Below are 17024 nucleotides of genomic sequence, written 5' to 3' on the forward strand. Positions count from 1 at the left end.
AAATAAAAAAGTCAAATGTCGCCCTTTAGTCAGGGCTACACACTTAATCAAATGTTAATTATTTAATTTTAATTAAGATGATCCTCAATGATAATACCATTTAAAAAGCCAGCTACCCACATATGAAATCAATCAATTACCCCCAGGGGGCAAGGTTTTCCACATGTTTGCATGACAAAAGCCTCTGCTTTTCTCAATCTTATAAATTATTTACCAATGTGAAATGGCATTAGGTTTCTCACCCAATTCCTAATATATACAGCGCTAGCAGTCAATTTAGTACCATTTTGAAAATTTTGAAATAAATTCAGTTTGAAATGACCAAAAATGACACTTTGACGGATCGATTGATCAAAATTTGCTTAAAAGTGCTTGGTTGTCAGTAGGCTTCATTTTTCTTTGTTGGTTTTCACTCAGCAAGTAAATTAGCCGTGGTGCCCCGTGTGCCATGTGTTTTATTATTTATTAATTTTACTCTTATTATTATTTTTTGTAAGTATCAATTCTTGTAACCTTGTTTATATACTGCAAAAAAAAGGGCAATAAATAGACACGTTAGACCAAACATGATCAATAAACGTGATTAATAATGGTGATTTCGATATTGACCAAAATAAACGTGATTATTCTTTTAGCCATAATCGTGCAGCACTATCTTGAGGCGGAAGGTTCGGCAAAAATACATCGACGGACCGACGGGACCGAAGATTCCAATTGTGTCTCTCAAAAAAATTACACACCGATGATGACGGAAAAGGGGCGGGGCTCTGACCAATGACGGAGCAGCAAAAAAATGTAAGTTGCCTACCTTTGATGATTCCTAGACCTACGAACATATCTAAAATATATGTTGGTTGGCTATAACACATTTATTTACAACTTATAGTGCGTTTTCAATCTGAATAACGATCTAAACGTTACATAAGGTTACATGGAAGCGCGTCATTTCTTTGCTTTTATTTTGAAGGCCGCGCCAACCAAGCGGATGTGCTCCTCTCCCCCTAACCGCTAACTTGACTCATCGTCACTCAGGTACGCATCCTTGTCGAGCACAAAAGCGTAGGACGAAGAAGCGAGCAGCGCCCATTTATTCCGAGCGGAGCATCTACATCTTCTTCGTCCTCCAGCTCCAAGCGTCACACGGCGGCCATGAAGGCGTTTTTGTTGCTGATGCTGGCCTTTTGCGCGGACGCCGAGATTTCCTTCGAGTATCATCGCTACGACGAGCTGCGCAAAGCTTTGGTGTCCGTCTGGCTGCAATGTCCCACCATCACGCGCATCTACACCATCGGCGAGAGCTTCGAGGGCCGCGAGCTTCTCGTCCTCGAGATGTCCGACAACCCCGGGGCGCACGAACCGGGTCGGTACATTTTTTTTTTCTTTTTCTTGTTTTTTTGGGGGGCGCACAGCGATCTGGGTGCCGTTATGTATTCACGCGCTGGTTAAGGCGTGCGTAAAAGCCCATTTTATCATCATCAGCAGAAATTAAAAAAAAAAAAAAAGAGAGAGAGAGCGAGTGTAAGAGAAGAAGACGCCATTTTGCAGCTAGATGCAGATCGGCGGTCGTGATTGTGAGTTCAAACAAGCCTCAGGCTGCGCCATTGTGAAAGCGAGCAGGTGCAGCGTTTCTTTTCACGAAACGATTTGTCCTTTGCAAATCAATGATTAGTGCCACCCTCGAAAAGACGTGATCACAGTCAATCATAAAAAATAATCAATCGATCAGTTCATGGATCCACCGAAACCCGTTTTTTTTTCAATAGCATTTTTTTTTAGTCATTGCAGCAGTTCAATTAGTTGGTAGGGTGTTAAATAGGGTACTAAACAAATTGGGAAACATCTTTACATTTCAGAACTTTACATTTAAAAAGACGAATGAACAAAAAGCAGGAACAAAATTACAATTCAGAGAACAAATGATCAAAACTCGAAATAAATTGACGTTTCATCAGACCAATGGAAAAAAGCCGAAACAAATGAACATTTCAGAAAGCAAATGATCCAAACTTTCAGCAAATTTACAAGACGAATTAACATAAGCAAGCAGTCATTTCTACTGTATTTATTACAGTTTGTGATGCATTTTCATAGTTTATTAATATGTCGGTTTGCCCACAAATGAGACGATCGTTTTTTGCATTGATGTTCACTGTGGTCTTCCACTTTTTATCTTTACTCGTTTCATCCACGCTTCCCACCAACAATTTACGCCGTGGAACTAACAAACATCAAATTGACGTTAGCTACGTCTAACATTGTACATATTCACATGAAAACACATATGTAAGATACTTTGGGCTGTTGCGGCTGACATTAGCGCTGTTAGCACGCCGTTAGCACTTTAGCAATGAAATCCCACAAGACGCATTTGCATGACCCCAAACTAAACTTACATGTGCAAATGACTCCAAAAAGAAGTATCATTGCTCCTGGATCCCTGGAAATGTCAAATAAGAACATACAAATTAAAAGTCCTAAAAAGGTGCACTCATCACCAACACACCAGCACCATCTCGAGGCAAACCAGTGAACTGCATTCATATTGTCAACTGCTACAATTAATATGATGAATTTAAAGGGTTTAGGAGCGTTTTTGCATAACACATTTTAAAATATTATGCACTAATGTAGTTCTATAATGTATTTGTTACCTTTTTTGATGCATTTTCATAATTTAGCTGAGAATGATTTTTGGGTGCTTGGAAGGGATTATTCTATTTACATGTGAAAAACGTTTCTTATTAGGAAAGTTTTTCCTTGGCAAAGTTACTTCTGGAACTAATTAATTTTGTAAGTACCTCTGTATAATGTACATACATAGTATATTAATAACTACATACAAATAAAGTGTAATTGCTGAATTGATAACTTTTTACGGCGTGTAATGAGTTAGAGCAAAAAAAAACAAACATAAAGTGGCAATTTTTTGCCATTTTTCTTCATGCATTGGCATATTTAGCATTTCTAGAGAAGTAAACAGGAATGTTTTGTGTTTTTATTCTTTACAAATAATACAGAAACACTGATAGTAAGTTCTATATAAAAAAAAAATCAGCAGCATGGTGTAGCTTTTTTTAGTCTATTACTAGCAGATGTTTCATGACTGCAACAAAAACAGAGCCGCCATCTTTTTTTCGAGCTCCCCTCAAGGTGCCCGCCTAAGGCGGCGGCGGAAATAGCCGTCGCCATGGCAACAGATCGGCTTAGGGCGCTGAGCCCGCCGCCGGCTCGCGGTTGGCTCGGGGGCCGTCTCGGGAGAGAGCGGGAGCCGCTGGCCACAACCCCCCCCCCCCCCCCCCCCATCTTCCCCCACCGCCCACCTGGAAGCTGCCATCTGTGCCATTACGTGACTGCCTCAGCAGTGTACTACATGCTCTGATGTTGGGATTTAACCGTAGCATGTTGACGCTCTGTGGACGAATCAAAAGGGCTCAACGCTTGGCGTCCTTTTAGTTTGTTACGCTTGCTCCAAATTTGCTAGCGAGTGGACAAATTCCCAACTATAAACATGAATTTAATCCTTGTGCGATCCTTTGATTCCTTGATCGTCAAAGGCATTTCGCTTCAAAGGAAAAGCGTAGAAAGAAGACACCAGGGAGCTGAAATTTGATCCAGATTGTGACATGTCAAAGTTCAACATGGCGCTGCCACTCATACTACCAGGAGTCCGCCATCACTTGGGTAAAATACTTCCAGAATGATGTGAAAGAAAATGACCCAAAATGGTCAAAATTAACCCTTGTGCGGTATTTCGTCCACTCTTTTGATCTTTACATCAAAGTCATAGGAAAAGCGTGCACAGAAGACAATAGGGACCTGAAATTTCACCCAGATTATGACAACATCTCAAAAATTCAACATGTCACGTCACACTACCAGGAGCGTGCCATTCTTTGGCTAAATAATGACCCAGGTAATGACGTACTCAGGAAATACAGTACTAAAGTAATTCATTACTTTTGGTCAAGAAGCACTAAAGTACTTAATAACTTTAGGTAATCAACCGTCAAAGTAATTCATATCAGTGCTGAGGTAGTCAAGTACATAGATATTAATTACTGCTTGGATTACTTCAGGTAATTAAGCACTAAAATAATCTATTACTTAGGGTAACTAAATGCTAATCTAATCAAGTACATAAATAAGTATGTACTATTGGCAACTGATTACTTTAGGTAATCAAGCACCAAAATAATGAGTTACTTAAAGTAATGAAGTACCTAGGTACCTAGATTTTAATTACTGCATTGATTACTTCAAGTAGTTAAGCACTAAAATAATCTATTACGTACGTTATTTAAGTACTAAGGTAATCACGTACATCTGTAAGCAAGCACTAAGGATTACTTTAGCAAACAAAGTACTAAAGGAATCTATGCTTTAGTTTATGAAGTACTGCATTATTCGTTACTTTATGTAATGTTGATTACTTACTTAAGTACTCAATTACTTTTACTTCAGGTAATTAAACACCGAAGTAATGGAGATTGAATGTCTGGACTCTTCAAAAATTGGTCTTCGGGACTGAATAAGTCCCAAAGCAAAAGGGGTAAAACCCAGCCGATGTATTTGCGTCCACACTGGCGGACATTTGTTTGACTCATCTACTCCTCCGAGTCCTCTTGTACTGAGAAGAGGACATCCTGGATTTTCCAATTATATCTAATGTTTGCGTGGGATGCAATTGCTGTCTTGCTGAGACAAAACGGACGCAACAATGGACACAAATGAATAGGCTGGGTCACAGGAGGACAGCAGATAAAGTTCTGTTTTTCCAGGCTTCCGTCCCAGCTCTCGTACGTCTCAAGGCCGTCTCGGGTCCAATCGATTCGCTTGCTAGCGGCCACTTTAGTATGCATAAGCGCCGTGTTTTTGCCAGTCACCTAACAACCCGCTCTGCCCTTTCGTGGTTGCTATGGCAACTCGGGGCCCCCGCCCTTCAGCCTCCCTCTTTTTCCTCCCCGATGACGTCGTTCTGTCATCGCCGCGGAAACCATAATGACCAGCTGCCGCGTATAAAATCACACGTCAGTAAAGAGCGGACTCACCTGATGCATGCAACACATGCCAGCGCTTTTTACATGTAAATAAAAGCCCCTAGAGATACTCCCAAACCCTTTAAATGAATATTATTGAATGATAAAAATGCATCAAAAACAATAAGAAATAAATATTACAGTTACATCAGTGCAGAATAGTCAAACTATATCATGTAAAGAATCATAAAAAAATGCTTCTAAACCTATTAAATTCATTCTATTAATTGTAGCAGTAGATAATATAACGCAGTTCACTTGTTTACCTCAAGATGGTGCTGGTGTGCTGGTGACAAGTGCAGAGAGAGACACCTTTTTAGGAGGTTTAATTTGTACGGTTTTAGTTGATATTTCCCAGGCATCATTTACAAATCCACAGGCGCAATAATATATATATATATTTTTTGGACTGTTCTGAGCATGTAAGTTGACTTGAGTCTAGTTTGGGGTCATGCAAAGTGCTTCCAGTGTGATGTCATTGCTAAATTTCCAACGACATGCTAACAACGCCAACGTCAGGCGCGAAAAGTGTAAGACCACAGAAAAAATCCGTGCAAAAAACTATTGTCTCGTTTGTGGGCAAGATGGCACGTTAATAAATGATAAAAATGCATGACAAACTGTAACAAATACGGGAGACATCACGGGTCGCGATAACGTTTTACAGCGCTGGTGTCCCGAGTCTCTTATTATATGCCAGCAATGTTACTTTCTATTGATTTGAACTTTTTATAAAGTTGAACCCTTGTTTTGAAACGTCTTCCTGTAGGCTCATTCTCTTTAGATCTAAAAACATGACATTGACTAGGGGTGTGTAGACTTTTTATATCCGCAGTTTTTGAGGTCCCCGAAACCATTGAACCCACACGGGCACGTAAAGACTTAATTGCAGCCTTGAAATCATTAGCAGCCAGTCATAATGATTGCCAGATTGAAAGCTTTCAAAAATAACCTGAGCGAGCGCCAGATGTTCTCTGTTTGTGTGTGTGTGTGCGTGTTTCTTGCCCTAGAAGCCGCCGGGACTTACTTATTATTTGTGAAGACTTCCAAAACTCACACAGTCACCGCCAGTCCCTTTGACGCAGACGGTAGCCTATATAAAGAGACGGTATTCATTGGTTTTTGCAACACTGCATTCAGTCATCGCCATCCCAAATATCTGCTTTACAAAGATGTTTGTTACTGTATTTTTTTCCCTCGTTTTTGCTGCCACTTAGTGTTATTTATGTATAAATGAAAGGTGAAAAAAATCGTATTTTACAGTGTGATAGGGGCTTCAGTTAAAGAGCTCGTGCTGAAAGCAGAACGGTGAAGAGTGCGTGTGTGTGTGTGTGTGTGTGTGTGTTAGTGTGCATGTGTGTGTGTATGCGTAAGATGATGGCCCACATGGATTTCCCGGCTGTGACGTTTAATCCCATTTAACCTTTTCCGCTGATGAGTCAGTGTGTCACTGCCGGATACAATCATTAGTGTGTGTGTGTGTGTGTGTGTGTGTGTGTGTGTTGTCATTTGTGACTGTTCTGTTGTTCTGCGATAAATGACAGAATTGCCATCAAACACTTATTTAGAAATCGGATTCACTCAGGTGCATCGATATTGTCATTTTGTGCTGATGATCAATGTATAGTTGTGTAATCTTGTGTAATCTAAATTTATTGATTTTGACAAGCTAAACAATCAACCAAGCACCCAACTCACCGAACCAACTCAACCTAACCAAGACTCACTCACTCGCTCGCTCGCTTTCTCACTCACTCACTCACTCGCTCGCTCGCTCGCCCGCTCGCTCACTCACTCACTCACTCACTCACTCACTCACTGACCTAAATAGCTAGCTGACTGACTAACCAACTGACCAATAAAGTGACAGATTGACAAACTGACCTAATAATCAACTTTCTGATTAACTAACCGACTAATTTAAGTGATCTCTGTTACTACTTTATGAAATAACTAACTAGAACCATCAAAATAACCTTTAATTGATTAAATGACTACCAGACTTAAAAACTAACTAACTAACTAACTAACTAACTAACTAACTTAAGTTTTAACTGAAAATTAACTGAACTACGACTGATGTTGAACTAGTGGCCAACCAACGTACCAATCAACTAACTAACTAACTAACTAACTAACTAACTAACTAACTAACTAACTAACTAACTAACTAACTTAAGTTTTAACTGAAAATTAACTGAACTACGACTGATGTTGAACTAGTGGCCAACCAACGTACCAATCAACTAACTAACTAACTAACTAACTAACTAACTAACTTAAGTTTTAACTGAAAATTAACTGAACTACGACTGATGTTGAACTAGTGGCCAACCAACGTACCAATCAACTAACTAACTAACTAACTAACTAACTAACTAACTAACTAACTAACTTAAGTTTTAACTGAAAATTAACTGAACTACGACTGATGTTGAACTAGTGGCCAACCAACGTACCAATCAACTAACTAACTAACTAACTAACTTAAGTTTTTACTGAAAATTAACTGAACTAACTGATCAACTGATGTTGAACTAGTGGCCAACCAACGTACCAACTAACTAACTAACTAACTAACTAACTAACTAACTTAAGTTTTAACTGAAAATTAACTGAGCAACTAACCGATCAACTGATGTTGAACTAGTGGCCAACCAACGTACCAATCAACGAACTAACTAACTAACTAACTAACTAACTAACTAACTAACTAACTAACTAACTAACTAACTAACTAACTGATAAATTGACCAGCATATTAACTGACATATTTATGCGACTGACTGACCGACCGTTAATGTTTCTAAATGATGATCCAGTTGACTAGCTAACCATGTAACTAACGCACCTCGTAACTTTCTGACTGACCAACTTAGCAACCAAACGATCTACAGACCCACCAAAGGACTTTTTGATGAATTGTCCGACCAACCAACAGACAGACTAACTAGCAAAGGAGTGAAAAATCGTTTGTTTGTTTTGAAGTTTGTCCGTAAGCCAGCCGAAGCACAAAGTAGTGACGAGCGCGCGTTTGCGGGCGCAGGCGAGCCGGAGTTCAAGTACATCGGCAACATGCACGGCAACGAGGCGGTGGGCCGGGAGCTTTTGGTCTACCTGGCGCAGTACCTGTGCAACCAGTACCAACAGGGCAACGAGACCATCGTGGACCTGATCCACAACACGCGCATCCACCTCATGCCCTCCATGAACCCCGACGGGTTCGAGAAAGCCGCCTCGCAGGTGAGCCGGGTCGGGCCGGCCCGGGTTTTGCGACGAGCGCCTGAGCCGGCCGTGCCCTTTTCGCCTTCAGCCCGGGGAGATGAAGGACTGGTTCGTGGGGCGCACCAACGCCCAGGGGGTGGACCTCAACCGCAACTTCCCCGACCTGGACCGGATCGTTTATCTCAACGAGCGAGAGGGCGGAGCCAACAACCATCTGCTGCAAAACATAAAGAAGTCTGTGGATGAAAATACCAAGGTGGGTGGGTGGGGGGCTTTTACAAGCGGCAAACTCCATCCGGTTTTGCCCGCCGTCTTGCTACTTGTCGCCAAACGGCAAATTTGACGGACCTTAATCGATTACTGTAGTACTTATTGCGTTCGGCGTCAGCCATTTTTTGACATTCATTGAGCCAAACTTTTGGAAAAAGAAAGTAAAGTAATCAATTACTTTAGTACTTAACTCGAGAAGTACTTATTTTATAATTCACCAGCCGTTTTTAGAGCCTCTTTTATCAAAACATTTTAACATTTTTGAAAAAAAGAAAGTAAAGTAATCGATTACTTTAGTACTTATTTCATGAAGTACTTAGTTTTTAATTCAGCTGTTTTTCGAGCCTCTTTTATCAAAACATTTTAACATTTTGGAAAAAAAAACCCTCAGTTTGACAGGACTGTGAAAAAACAAACGTAAAAATAGTTCTTTGGGATTGAATGAGTTACTTGTTCAGCTCCAACGTAAACGTCAAACGTGAAGTAAGCGACCTCCATTTGTAGCTGGCCCCGGAGACCAAGGCGGTGATCCACTGGATCGTGGACATCCCCTTCGTGCTGTCCGCTAACCTTCACGGCGGGGACCTGGTGGCCAACTACCCCTACGACGAAACCCGCAGCGGTAAATCTCCGTTTCGGATCGTGAAATCGCCACGATCCCGTTTTCTAGAAAGAAAAAAAAAAGAAAAAAACGAGCGTCCTCTCGGTCTCCGAGGCTCGGCCCACGAGTACAGCGCCAGCCCCGACGACGCCATCTTCAAGTCGCTGGCCAAGGCCTACTCGGCGTACAACCCGGTCATGTCCGACCCGCAGAGGGCGCCCTGCCGCAAGAACGACGACGACTCCAGCTTCAAGGACGGCATCACCAACGGGGGCGCCTGGTACAGCGTGCCGGGGGGTGAGCAACGCCGTTACGCATATTTGCAATGACCTCATTGAAGGTTAAAAAGGAACATGGCGGCTTTTGTATTCGTGAAAGTCCTCAACTTACTTCAGCTTAGTGGCGTGGCAGCGAAATGCTGAAATCTGGTCCTAGTTGTAAAACCGCGGCTTAAAACATACGACATACGAGGCCTTAGCATTTAGCTCATGCTAAATAGGCTAACTAGCCAACGCGGCGGTCGCAGGAATGCAGGACTTCAACTACCTGAGCAGCAACTGCTTCGAGATCACGTTGGAACTGAGCTGCGAAAAATTCCCCGCCGAGGACACGCTCAAGAGCTACTGGGAGCAGAACCGCAACTCGCTGGTCAGCTACATCCAGCAGGTGCGTCCGCGTACGCTAAGTCGGCGTTTAGACGCCATGGAAACCACGCCGATTTGCCGTTATCAGGTTGATCGCGGCGTCAAGGGCTTTGTGCGAGACCTGCAGGGCAACGCCATTAGCAACGCCACCATCTCGGTGGAGGGCATCGAGCACGACGTCACCACAGGTAGCCGGGCGAAACTCTTTACAAGCAATTGCTCTCTTTTTCTGTTGCGATTTCAAATTAGGGTTTTAAGATAAAGTTTCAAACTATAGTTAGGGTGGCAAAATGTCGCTTTGAACTGGGATCATGGTTTCAAAATGGGATGTTAAGTTAAAGTAAGGGTTTCAAAGTTGGGTTTGAAAGTAAATGAGGTTTTAACCTGGGCTGTGGGTTTCAAAGTAGGGTTCTAAACCGGAGCCAGGGATTCAAACAAGGGTCGGGGTCTCAAAGTAGGGTTTCAATCTAGGGTAAGGACTTTAAACTAGTGTGAAGGTTTCAAAGTAGGGTTTTAAACTAGGGTTAGGGTTTTAAGGTCGAGTTTCAAACTAAGGTTAGGGTCTTAAAGTAGGGTTTCAATCTGTGGTTAGGGTTTCAAAGTGAAGTCGGAGTCTCAAAGTTTTTTTGTTTTTTTTTTAAAGTAGTCATGGGGTGTTAACTTGGGCCTTCAAAGTAGGATTTGAAACCGGAGTCATCGTTTCAAAGAAGGGTTGGGCTTTCAAAGTAGGGTTTTAAACTATAGGTCTAGTTTCAAATTAAAATTTCAATTTTTGGTAAGGGCTTCAAACTAGTGTGAAAGTTTCAAAGTAGGGTTTTGAACCGGGGTTACAATTTCATAGAGGTGTTTCAGACTAAGAACAGACTTACAAATTAGGATTTCAAACTAGAGTTAAGGTTTTAAAGTGATGTTTTAAACCACTGTTAGGATTTCAAAGCAGAGTTTCAAATTCGGTTGAGGGTTTCAAATAGATGTTTTAATCTACGATTAGTGTTTTACTTTTAATCTGTGATTAGGGTTTTAATTTTAATTTATGATCAGGGTTTTAGGGTTTAGTGGGTTTTATGTTTCAAAGCAGGATTGAATGGGCTTTCAAAGCATAAAAAGGGTGTCGGATTAGGTCTTAAAACTTCCATTTTTTTTTCACTGGAATTAGGGTTTCAAAGTAGGGCTATGATTTCAGATTGGTGTTTTGACCTATAAGATTTCACTGCTCTACCTTGTGGCCGCGTGTGGTATTGCAACCTGCAAACTGCAATAGTTGAATTGTTTCCCCCCCAGCTAAAGATGGCGACTACTGGCGCCTGCTGACTCCCGGGAACTACAAGGTGGCCGCTTCGGCTCCGGGCTACCTGAGCGTCATCAAGAAGGTGGCGGTTCCGCACAGCCCCGCCACCAGGGTACGGAAACAAAAAAACATATAAAAACATCATTAAATTTTGCATGAAAAAAATCTGTTTTTCGCACAGGTGGACTTTGAGCTGGAATCCCTGATGGAGCGCAAGGAGGAGGAGAGGGAGGAGCTGATGGACTGGTGGAAGATGATGTCCGAGACGCTCAACTTCTAAACTCCCATCTGTCTTCTTCCTTTTCTCTTCTTTCTTCCTTCCTTCGTTGAATAGACACGCACACATGCACATACATATTCACACTGAAGAGGAGGAAACTTGTTTGCTGTTGTTGTGTCACTTTGTCGTTCATCGTGACTGGTTACCATGGCAACCATCCCTATAACTTCATGAGAGCTACACACATGCACAATAAAAATTCAATAAGTGATGATGAATGAAACTTACAAAATATATATATATATATATATATATATATATATATATATGTGTGTGTGTGAACACAATCATCGTCAATGGTTGCAGCACAGCTTGGCTTTGAGCACAGAATGATTAAAGAAAAACAAGTCATATTATATAAAAAAAATTATAAGTATATATCCCACTGTATTTATCGACTGGATTATAGCGAGAAAAGTTCGTGTGTTTTTTGTAACGTTTCCAAAACGAACCCAAAGCCATTCCTTGCAACACGATAAGGAACTGTGAGTCTTTTTTCCCATTTTATTTGAATGTGCTCGACTCGAAATTATGGACGCAAAATATTGTATATCAAGATTGTCCGCGTGAGGAAGGTTTGGTGAATGTATATCTATTAAAAATGGACTTCTATATGACTATGTTGAAGAATGGAACTGATTTAAACAAAATAAAATTCCCTGTTTGTGTTGTCACGTTTTGGGGTTTTGGACATTTGACTTCGCCCACACGGGTTCCATGCGTCTAGTTTTTCTTTTCTTTCTTCGTTGATTTTTAAATGTAAAATAATCCTTGACAGCTTTATTTATTTAGGATGTCGGGCTCTGTTTTTGTAACACTTTATAGAACGTCGAAAATTCAACCTCAATCCTCAACGAGTCAAAGTGGGCGGAGCTAACAATCGTTTGACGGAAGTGGACGAACCGCCATATTGACGGGCTTCCGGTCTAAACAGTTGATCATAAAGCTACGAAGACTCAAATAACTTGTTCAAAATAGAGTAGTCAAAGTTGGCTCCGTGTGTCTAGTTTATTTGGTTCAAAACTTGTCCTACATTCAGAAATATCTGGAATTGATGCAGCACCACAAATCACCAGCAGAGGACGCGCCTACTGAATAATTGAGGTTAGTACAGTCGCAAATTTGTCATTTTTTGTCTTTAAAAAAATCGTGAAATCACAAGACTGGCCATTAGTATCGCTCGCCAATTGAATAGTAATATAATTTGTAATTTAAGTCATGTGTTGTCTAATGACTTGACATGGAAAAAAACATGAGGTAGTATCAGTCATTCTTTTAAATACTTTAAAAAGTTCCTCCCGCCACCCGTACATCACGTGACTCCTGTCTATCTGGCCCCAACTGGCTCAAATGCATTACCGTTTAGCAATTCAACTAATAACAATTCTTACAAGGTTTTAAGTCAGCTACAGTTGATTTAGGGTTTCTGAAAATTTAGTCGTCGAAGTTTTCTGAGTGCCTAAATCATTTAGTTCAAAAGTTGTGCTCCGTAGAAATGACTGGGGTTTTCGCAGTACCACGTTTTACCAGTAGAGGGCGGACCCGCCTAATTGTTGAGGTTAGCATTTAGTGTAGGTTGACGAAAAAATCATTTTTGTTTTGTCAACAGTACTTTCGTTTTGTTGTTGTTGTCGTTGCAGTCATTAAGGATGTGATGTGACGGTGCTGTCTTGTAATATTTTTCAAGATGAAAGATACTTTTATCTTCACTTCATAGATATGAGACAAAAAAGACGAGGAAGCCTTCTTGTACCTGTTGTTTTTATTTTTTCAATATTAAATGATGGTAAATAATTTGGATGATTAATTGTATTTGTTAATAATTTAGGATAGTGTCATAAAACCTAAGAGTGACAGCCATTGTGTTTATTACCATTTAATTTTCTGAAAACGTTGATACCAAATGATCTGATAATTATAAAAACAAACATCAAGTATTGCACATACACGCAACGTGATTAATAGAAAAATCAGCTATCAAAGATGTGAGACTAATTTTGATAAATGTGGTGGGGAAAGTATAAAAAAAAAAGAGAGAGAAGATAGCCAGCTATTTCTCATGGTTGGCCTGACAAAACATCTGAATTGCAAAAATAACACCATGATATCATTTAACCAAACATTTGCCATTGCTTTTCAGAAACTCAAAAATTAAAAAAAAAAAAACGTTGTCAGTCCAAAAAAAAAAAAAAAGTTGTTGCTGAAGATAAAACATTTTGTGAAATTCGATAGAAAATTTTAGGGAGTCATGGTCAGAAAATGTACTTTTTTTGGGTGCAAATTCTAGCATGAGATTTGCTTGTAAATGCATAAAAACGTCATGTGGAGACTATTTGGAATCTAAGCTCAAATTTTTGATGTTTGATCAAAATTGTACTTTTGAAAATAAAGAATGAGTTGAGACAGCTACAATTAAGGAAAAATATTTTGCTAAATTACTGTACAAATTCAGTCAATCGTAATTGTTCGAACTCAAAACATTTTTCAAATCCCACCGATAATTTGACGGAAAACACCAAAATGAAAATATTCACTTTATAAAAATGGAATTGCAAAATTAACTAGCATGCAGTTATAGCTAGAATTTGTCATGTCAAGCAAATTTTATGCGCTACTATTTGAAATTTTGAATTCAAACTGGCTACATTTAAAAAAAAGTTCAAAGTACAAACTTTCATGGACCTTCTTAGAAAATGGATCTGTATATGTATGAGGATATGCAATTTATAAAAGTGGAATTGTAAAATTAGGTCGGGCTCAAATTTGTCATGTTCAAGCAGTTTCTGCATGACTGTGAAATTTCAAATTCAAACGAGCTACATTTAAAAAAAAAAAAAAGTACAAACTTTCATTGAAATTCTTGGGCGCTCTGCATGTTTTGTGTAAATTTTTTTAGTGCATTTTTGTAGAAATAGCGTAAGTAGACTACTTACCATTTAAGCTCAAATTTCTGACGTTTGAGCGATATTGTCGAATGATTTTTGAAAATAGCGAATGGTCTAATAAAACGAAAAAAAGCCAAATGATTGTACGATTTTTGTAAATTCGGAATTGAACCAAGCGAATTTTTCAGAAAAATTCCGACGTTTTACAAACGTACACAAATTGTTTGAGCTATGAAAACAGACGAAAGTTTGCATACGTTCCCTAGCCGTAGTTAGAAAAAACGTATTTGGAAGTCGGGCTGACGTTTGATGATTTTCACGTCTTTTTTTTTTTTTAGCACCGCAACTTTCGTATGCTGCGCGAAATCCTCTTGAAGTCGCGTCGGCCCTTCTGCCAGCGTCTGAGCGAGGTGAGCACCAGGCGTCCGTCGTCCATCCGCCGCCCCAGCACCAGGTAGGCGGCGTTGATGTCGCTGATCTCGTCGCAGACGCAGCGCAGCCCGTCGGTGAGCCACAGCGCCCCCTTGCGCAAGTCGCGCTCGCTGACGCCGTTCAGCTTGTAGATGGTCTTGCTCTTGTTCTCCGGAACGATCCGCATGTCGCCGTCCGTGTACGAGATCTCCTTCACTTTGATTTTCAGAGCTTCGAAGCATCGAAAAAAAATGCCGCTTATTTACTGCCTAAAAATTGATCTTTGACGGAAACGGGCTTCAATGGCAATTAATGCACTAAAAACAAAGAAAGTTATGAAAAAAGTCAAAATTATGCTTAGAGTAAGAAAGTTAACCTAATTGGATTTTTTTTTAATTTTTCAAAAATTGAAATAAAATAATGTTTGCCTCTCAATACATGCAACTTATATTTTATTGAATTAGTTTATTATTACTATTATTAATAATAATTATTATTATTTTATATGTATATTAATGTATATTTTGTTATTTATATTTAATATATTTGGATGTCAAAAATGCTAATAGTTTTTCACGTAAAAAAATATTGTCATTTTTCTTTTTAAATTTAGAAAAATTGAACTAAACATTTTTCGCATCTCAATGCATGCAAGTTATCTTTTATTTAATATAATAAAATTATGTATTACATTTACATTTATGTATTACATTTAAATTCATATTTATAAAATATATTTTGGGCAAAAAAGTGTCCCCAGCTTTTTCATAGAAAATATGATTGTGATAGTGATATTTCCTTCAAAATATTAACACTTTTCTCTCATTTTCTAAATTCTTGAAAACGTTCTTAAAACTGAATTAATTAAGTTTATTTCAATAAATAATTAAGTTAATAATTAAGTTTTTTTAATTTAAATTTTGTAAAGGATTGTGACTTAATAATTAAGTTTTTTTAATTTAAATTTTGTAAAGGATTGTGAGTCTATTACACAATTTTTACATAAATTTTGTCTTTAAAAAATACAACTATAACATATATATATATATATATATATATATATATATATATATATATATATATATATATATATATATAATTGTTTTTCTTTCACAGAGGATAAAGAATATATGCAAGTGAATATTGTTACTATTTGTAATACTGAGCAGTGGCAATCATAAATAAAGCAAGTATAAAAGAGGTGGCTCACCAAAATCGTTTTTGCACAAGTTGTCCACTATTTCGTTGTCGTTTTCATCCGATTCCTTGCAGGCGTCGCACACTTGGGGCACTGAAGCACACACATGCAAGGAAAAAAAAAATGCAACTTTGATAAGAGCGTTGCGCGCTGCTTTGCTACAACCAGCAGAGGCACTCTTGAGTCACTATGTAACTGTTGCCTGTCAAAACAAGAAAACGATTGCTTCTCCTCCAATTCTTTGTTTATTTTTTCCCCCTCATAACCAAGTGTAAAATTAATCCTCTTTGGCATAGTTACGTACAATAAAGGGATCCCTTCAAATCGGACGTGAGCGCAGGTTAAAACAAAGTATCGGATTTCGATTTTCAACCGTTTTGACAAGCGCGGGTGACTAAATGCGTGGCAAATCCGTGGACCGGGATGGCGCGGGCTTACCTTCGTGCGCGTCGGGCACGGCGTTGCGGACGTCGGCGGGCGGGATGCAGAGGTGGTGCCCGTCGTCGTCGGGGAAGGCGTCGCAGTCCAGCATGGGGGGCCAGGGGAAGCCGAAGGCGGCCATGACGGGGGCGCAGGCGCGCTCCACGCCGCGGCAGAGCGAGCGGCAGGGCCGCACGGCCTCGTCCAGGTCGGGCAGGCAGACGGGCGCGAAGAGCGAGCAGAGGAACTTGCGGGTGTCCGGGTGGCAGCGCTTGTGCACCAGCGGGATCCAGGAGGACGCCTGCTGCACGGCCTCGCTCATGCTCTCGTGGCCCAGCAGGTTGGGCAGGCGCATGTCGCTGTACTCCATGTGGCGGCACAGCTGCAGCGAGGCCGGGATGGCCTTGCACTGGCCGCGCTTGTACGGGCGCTCCGGGGACCCCTCCCCCCGGGGGGGCTCGCGAGGGCCCCCGGACGCCGCCGACAGCAGCGCCGGCAGCGGCAGCGGCAGCAGCAGCAGCAGCAGGGCGCGCGCGACCCGCCTCATGGTGCGCTAGACTGCGAGCCGGGGGACGCCGGGGGACGCTTTTCTGCGCTCCGGACTCTGGGAGGGTCCGGGTACGTCCCGAGGGGGAGCTCGGAGGGGGCGTCGCCCCCCCCCAAAAAAAAGACTCCTCTTGGAAGATTACAACAAAACTTTATTCCAATTTTAGGAGGGCACCTTTGATTTTGCAGGTTTTTTTTTTTTTTTGGGGGGGGGGGGGGG

General features: G+C 40.6%; 2 protein-coding genes across 2 annotated transcripts; one reads left to right on the forward strand and one right to left on the reverse strand.

The window, feature by feature from the left end:
• The first annotated feature begins 1023 nt into the window (after nt 1-1023).
• Nucleotides 1024-12018, forward strand: cpe (carboxypeptidase E). The gene is made up of 9 exons (XM_088419602.1): nt 1024-1360; nt 8083-8279; nt 8350-8517; nt 9036-9153; nt 9247-9429; nt 9659-9798; nt 9865-9964; nt 11058-11176; nt 11246-12018. The coding sequence occupies exons 1-9, from the start codon at nt 1150-1152 to the stop codon at nt 11342-11344; spliced, it is 1335 nt and encodes a 444-aa protein (XP_088275728.1). The 5' UTR covers nt 1024-1149; the 3' UTR covers nt 11345-12018.
• A 1069-nt stretch (nt 12019-13087) lies between these two features.
• Nucleotides 13088-16930, reverse strand: sfrp2 (secreted frizzled-related protein 2). Its single transcript, XM_088419665.1, has 3 exons — nt 16277-16930; nt 15851-15931; nt 13088-14871 (listed from the first exon to the last, which is right to left on the reverse strand). Exons 1-3 carry the CDS (start codon nt 16803-16805, stop codon nt 14564-14566), a joined length of 918 nt encoding a protein of 305 aa, XP_088275791.1. The 5' UTR covers nt 16806-16930; the 3' UTR covers nt 13088-14563.
• Between the last annotated feature and the right edge of the window lie 94 nt (nt 16931-17024).

This window comes from Hippichthys cyanospilos, chromosome 7 (genome assembly GCF_059441005.1).
Source record: "Hippichthys cyanospilos isolate Australia breed blue-spotted pipefish chromosome 7, RoL_Hcya_1.0, whole genome shotgun sequence".
Classification (NCBI taxonomy): domain Eukaryota; kingdom Metazoa; phylum Chordata; class Actinopteri; order Syngnathiformes; family Syngnathidae; genus Hippichthys; species Hippichthys cyanospilos.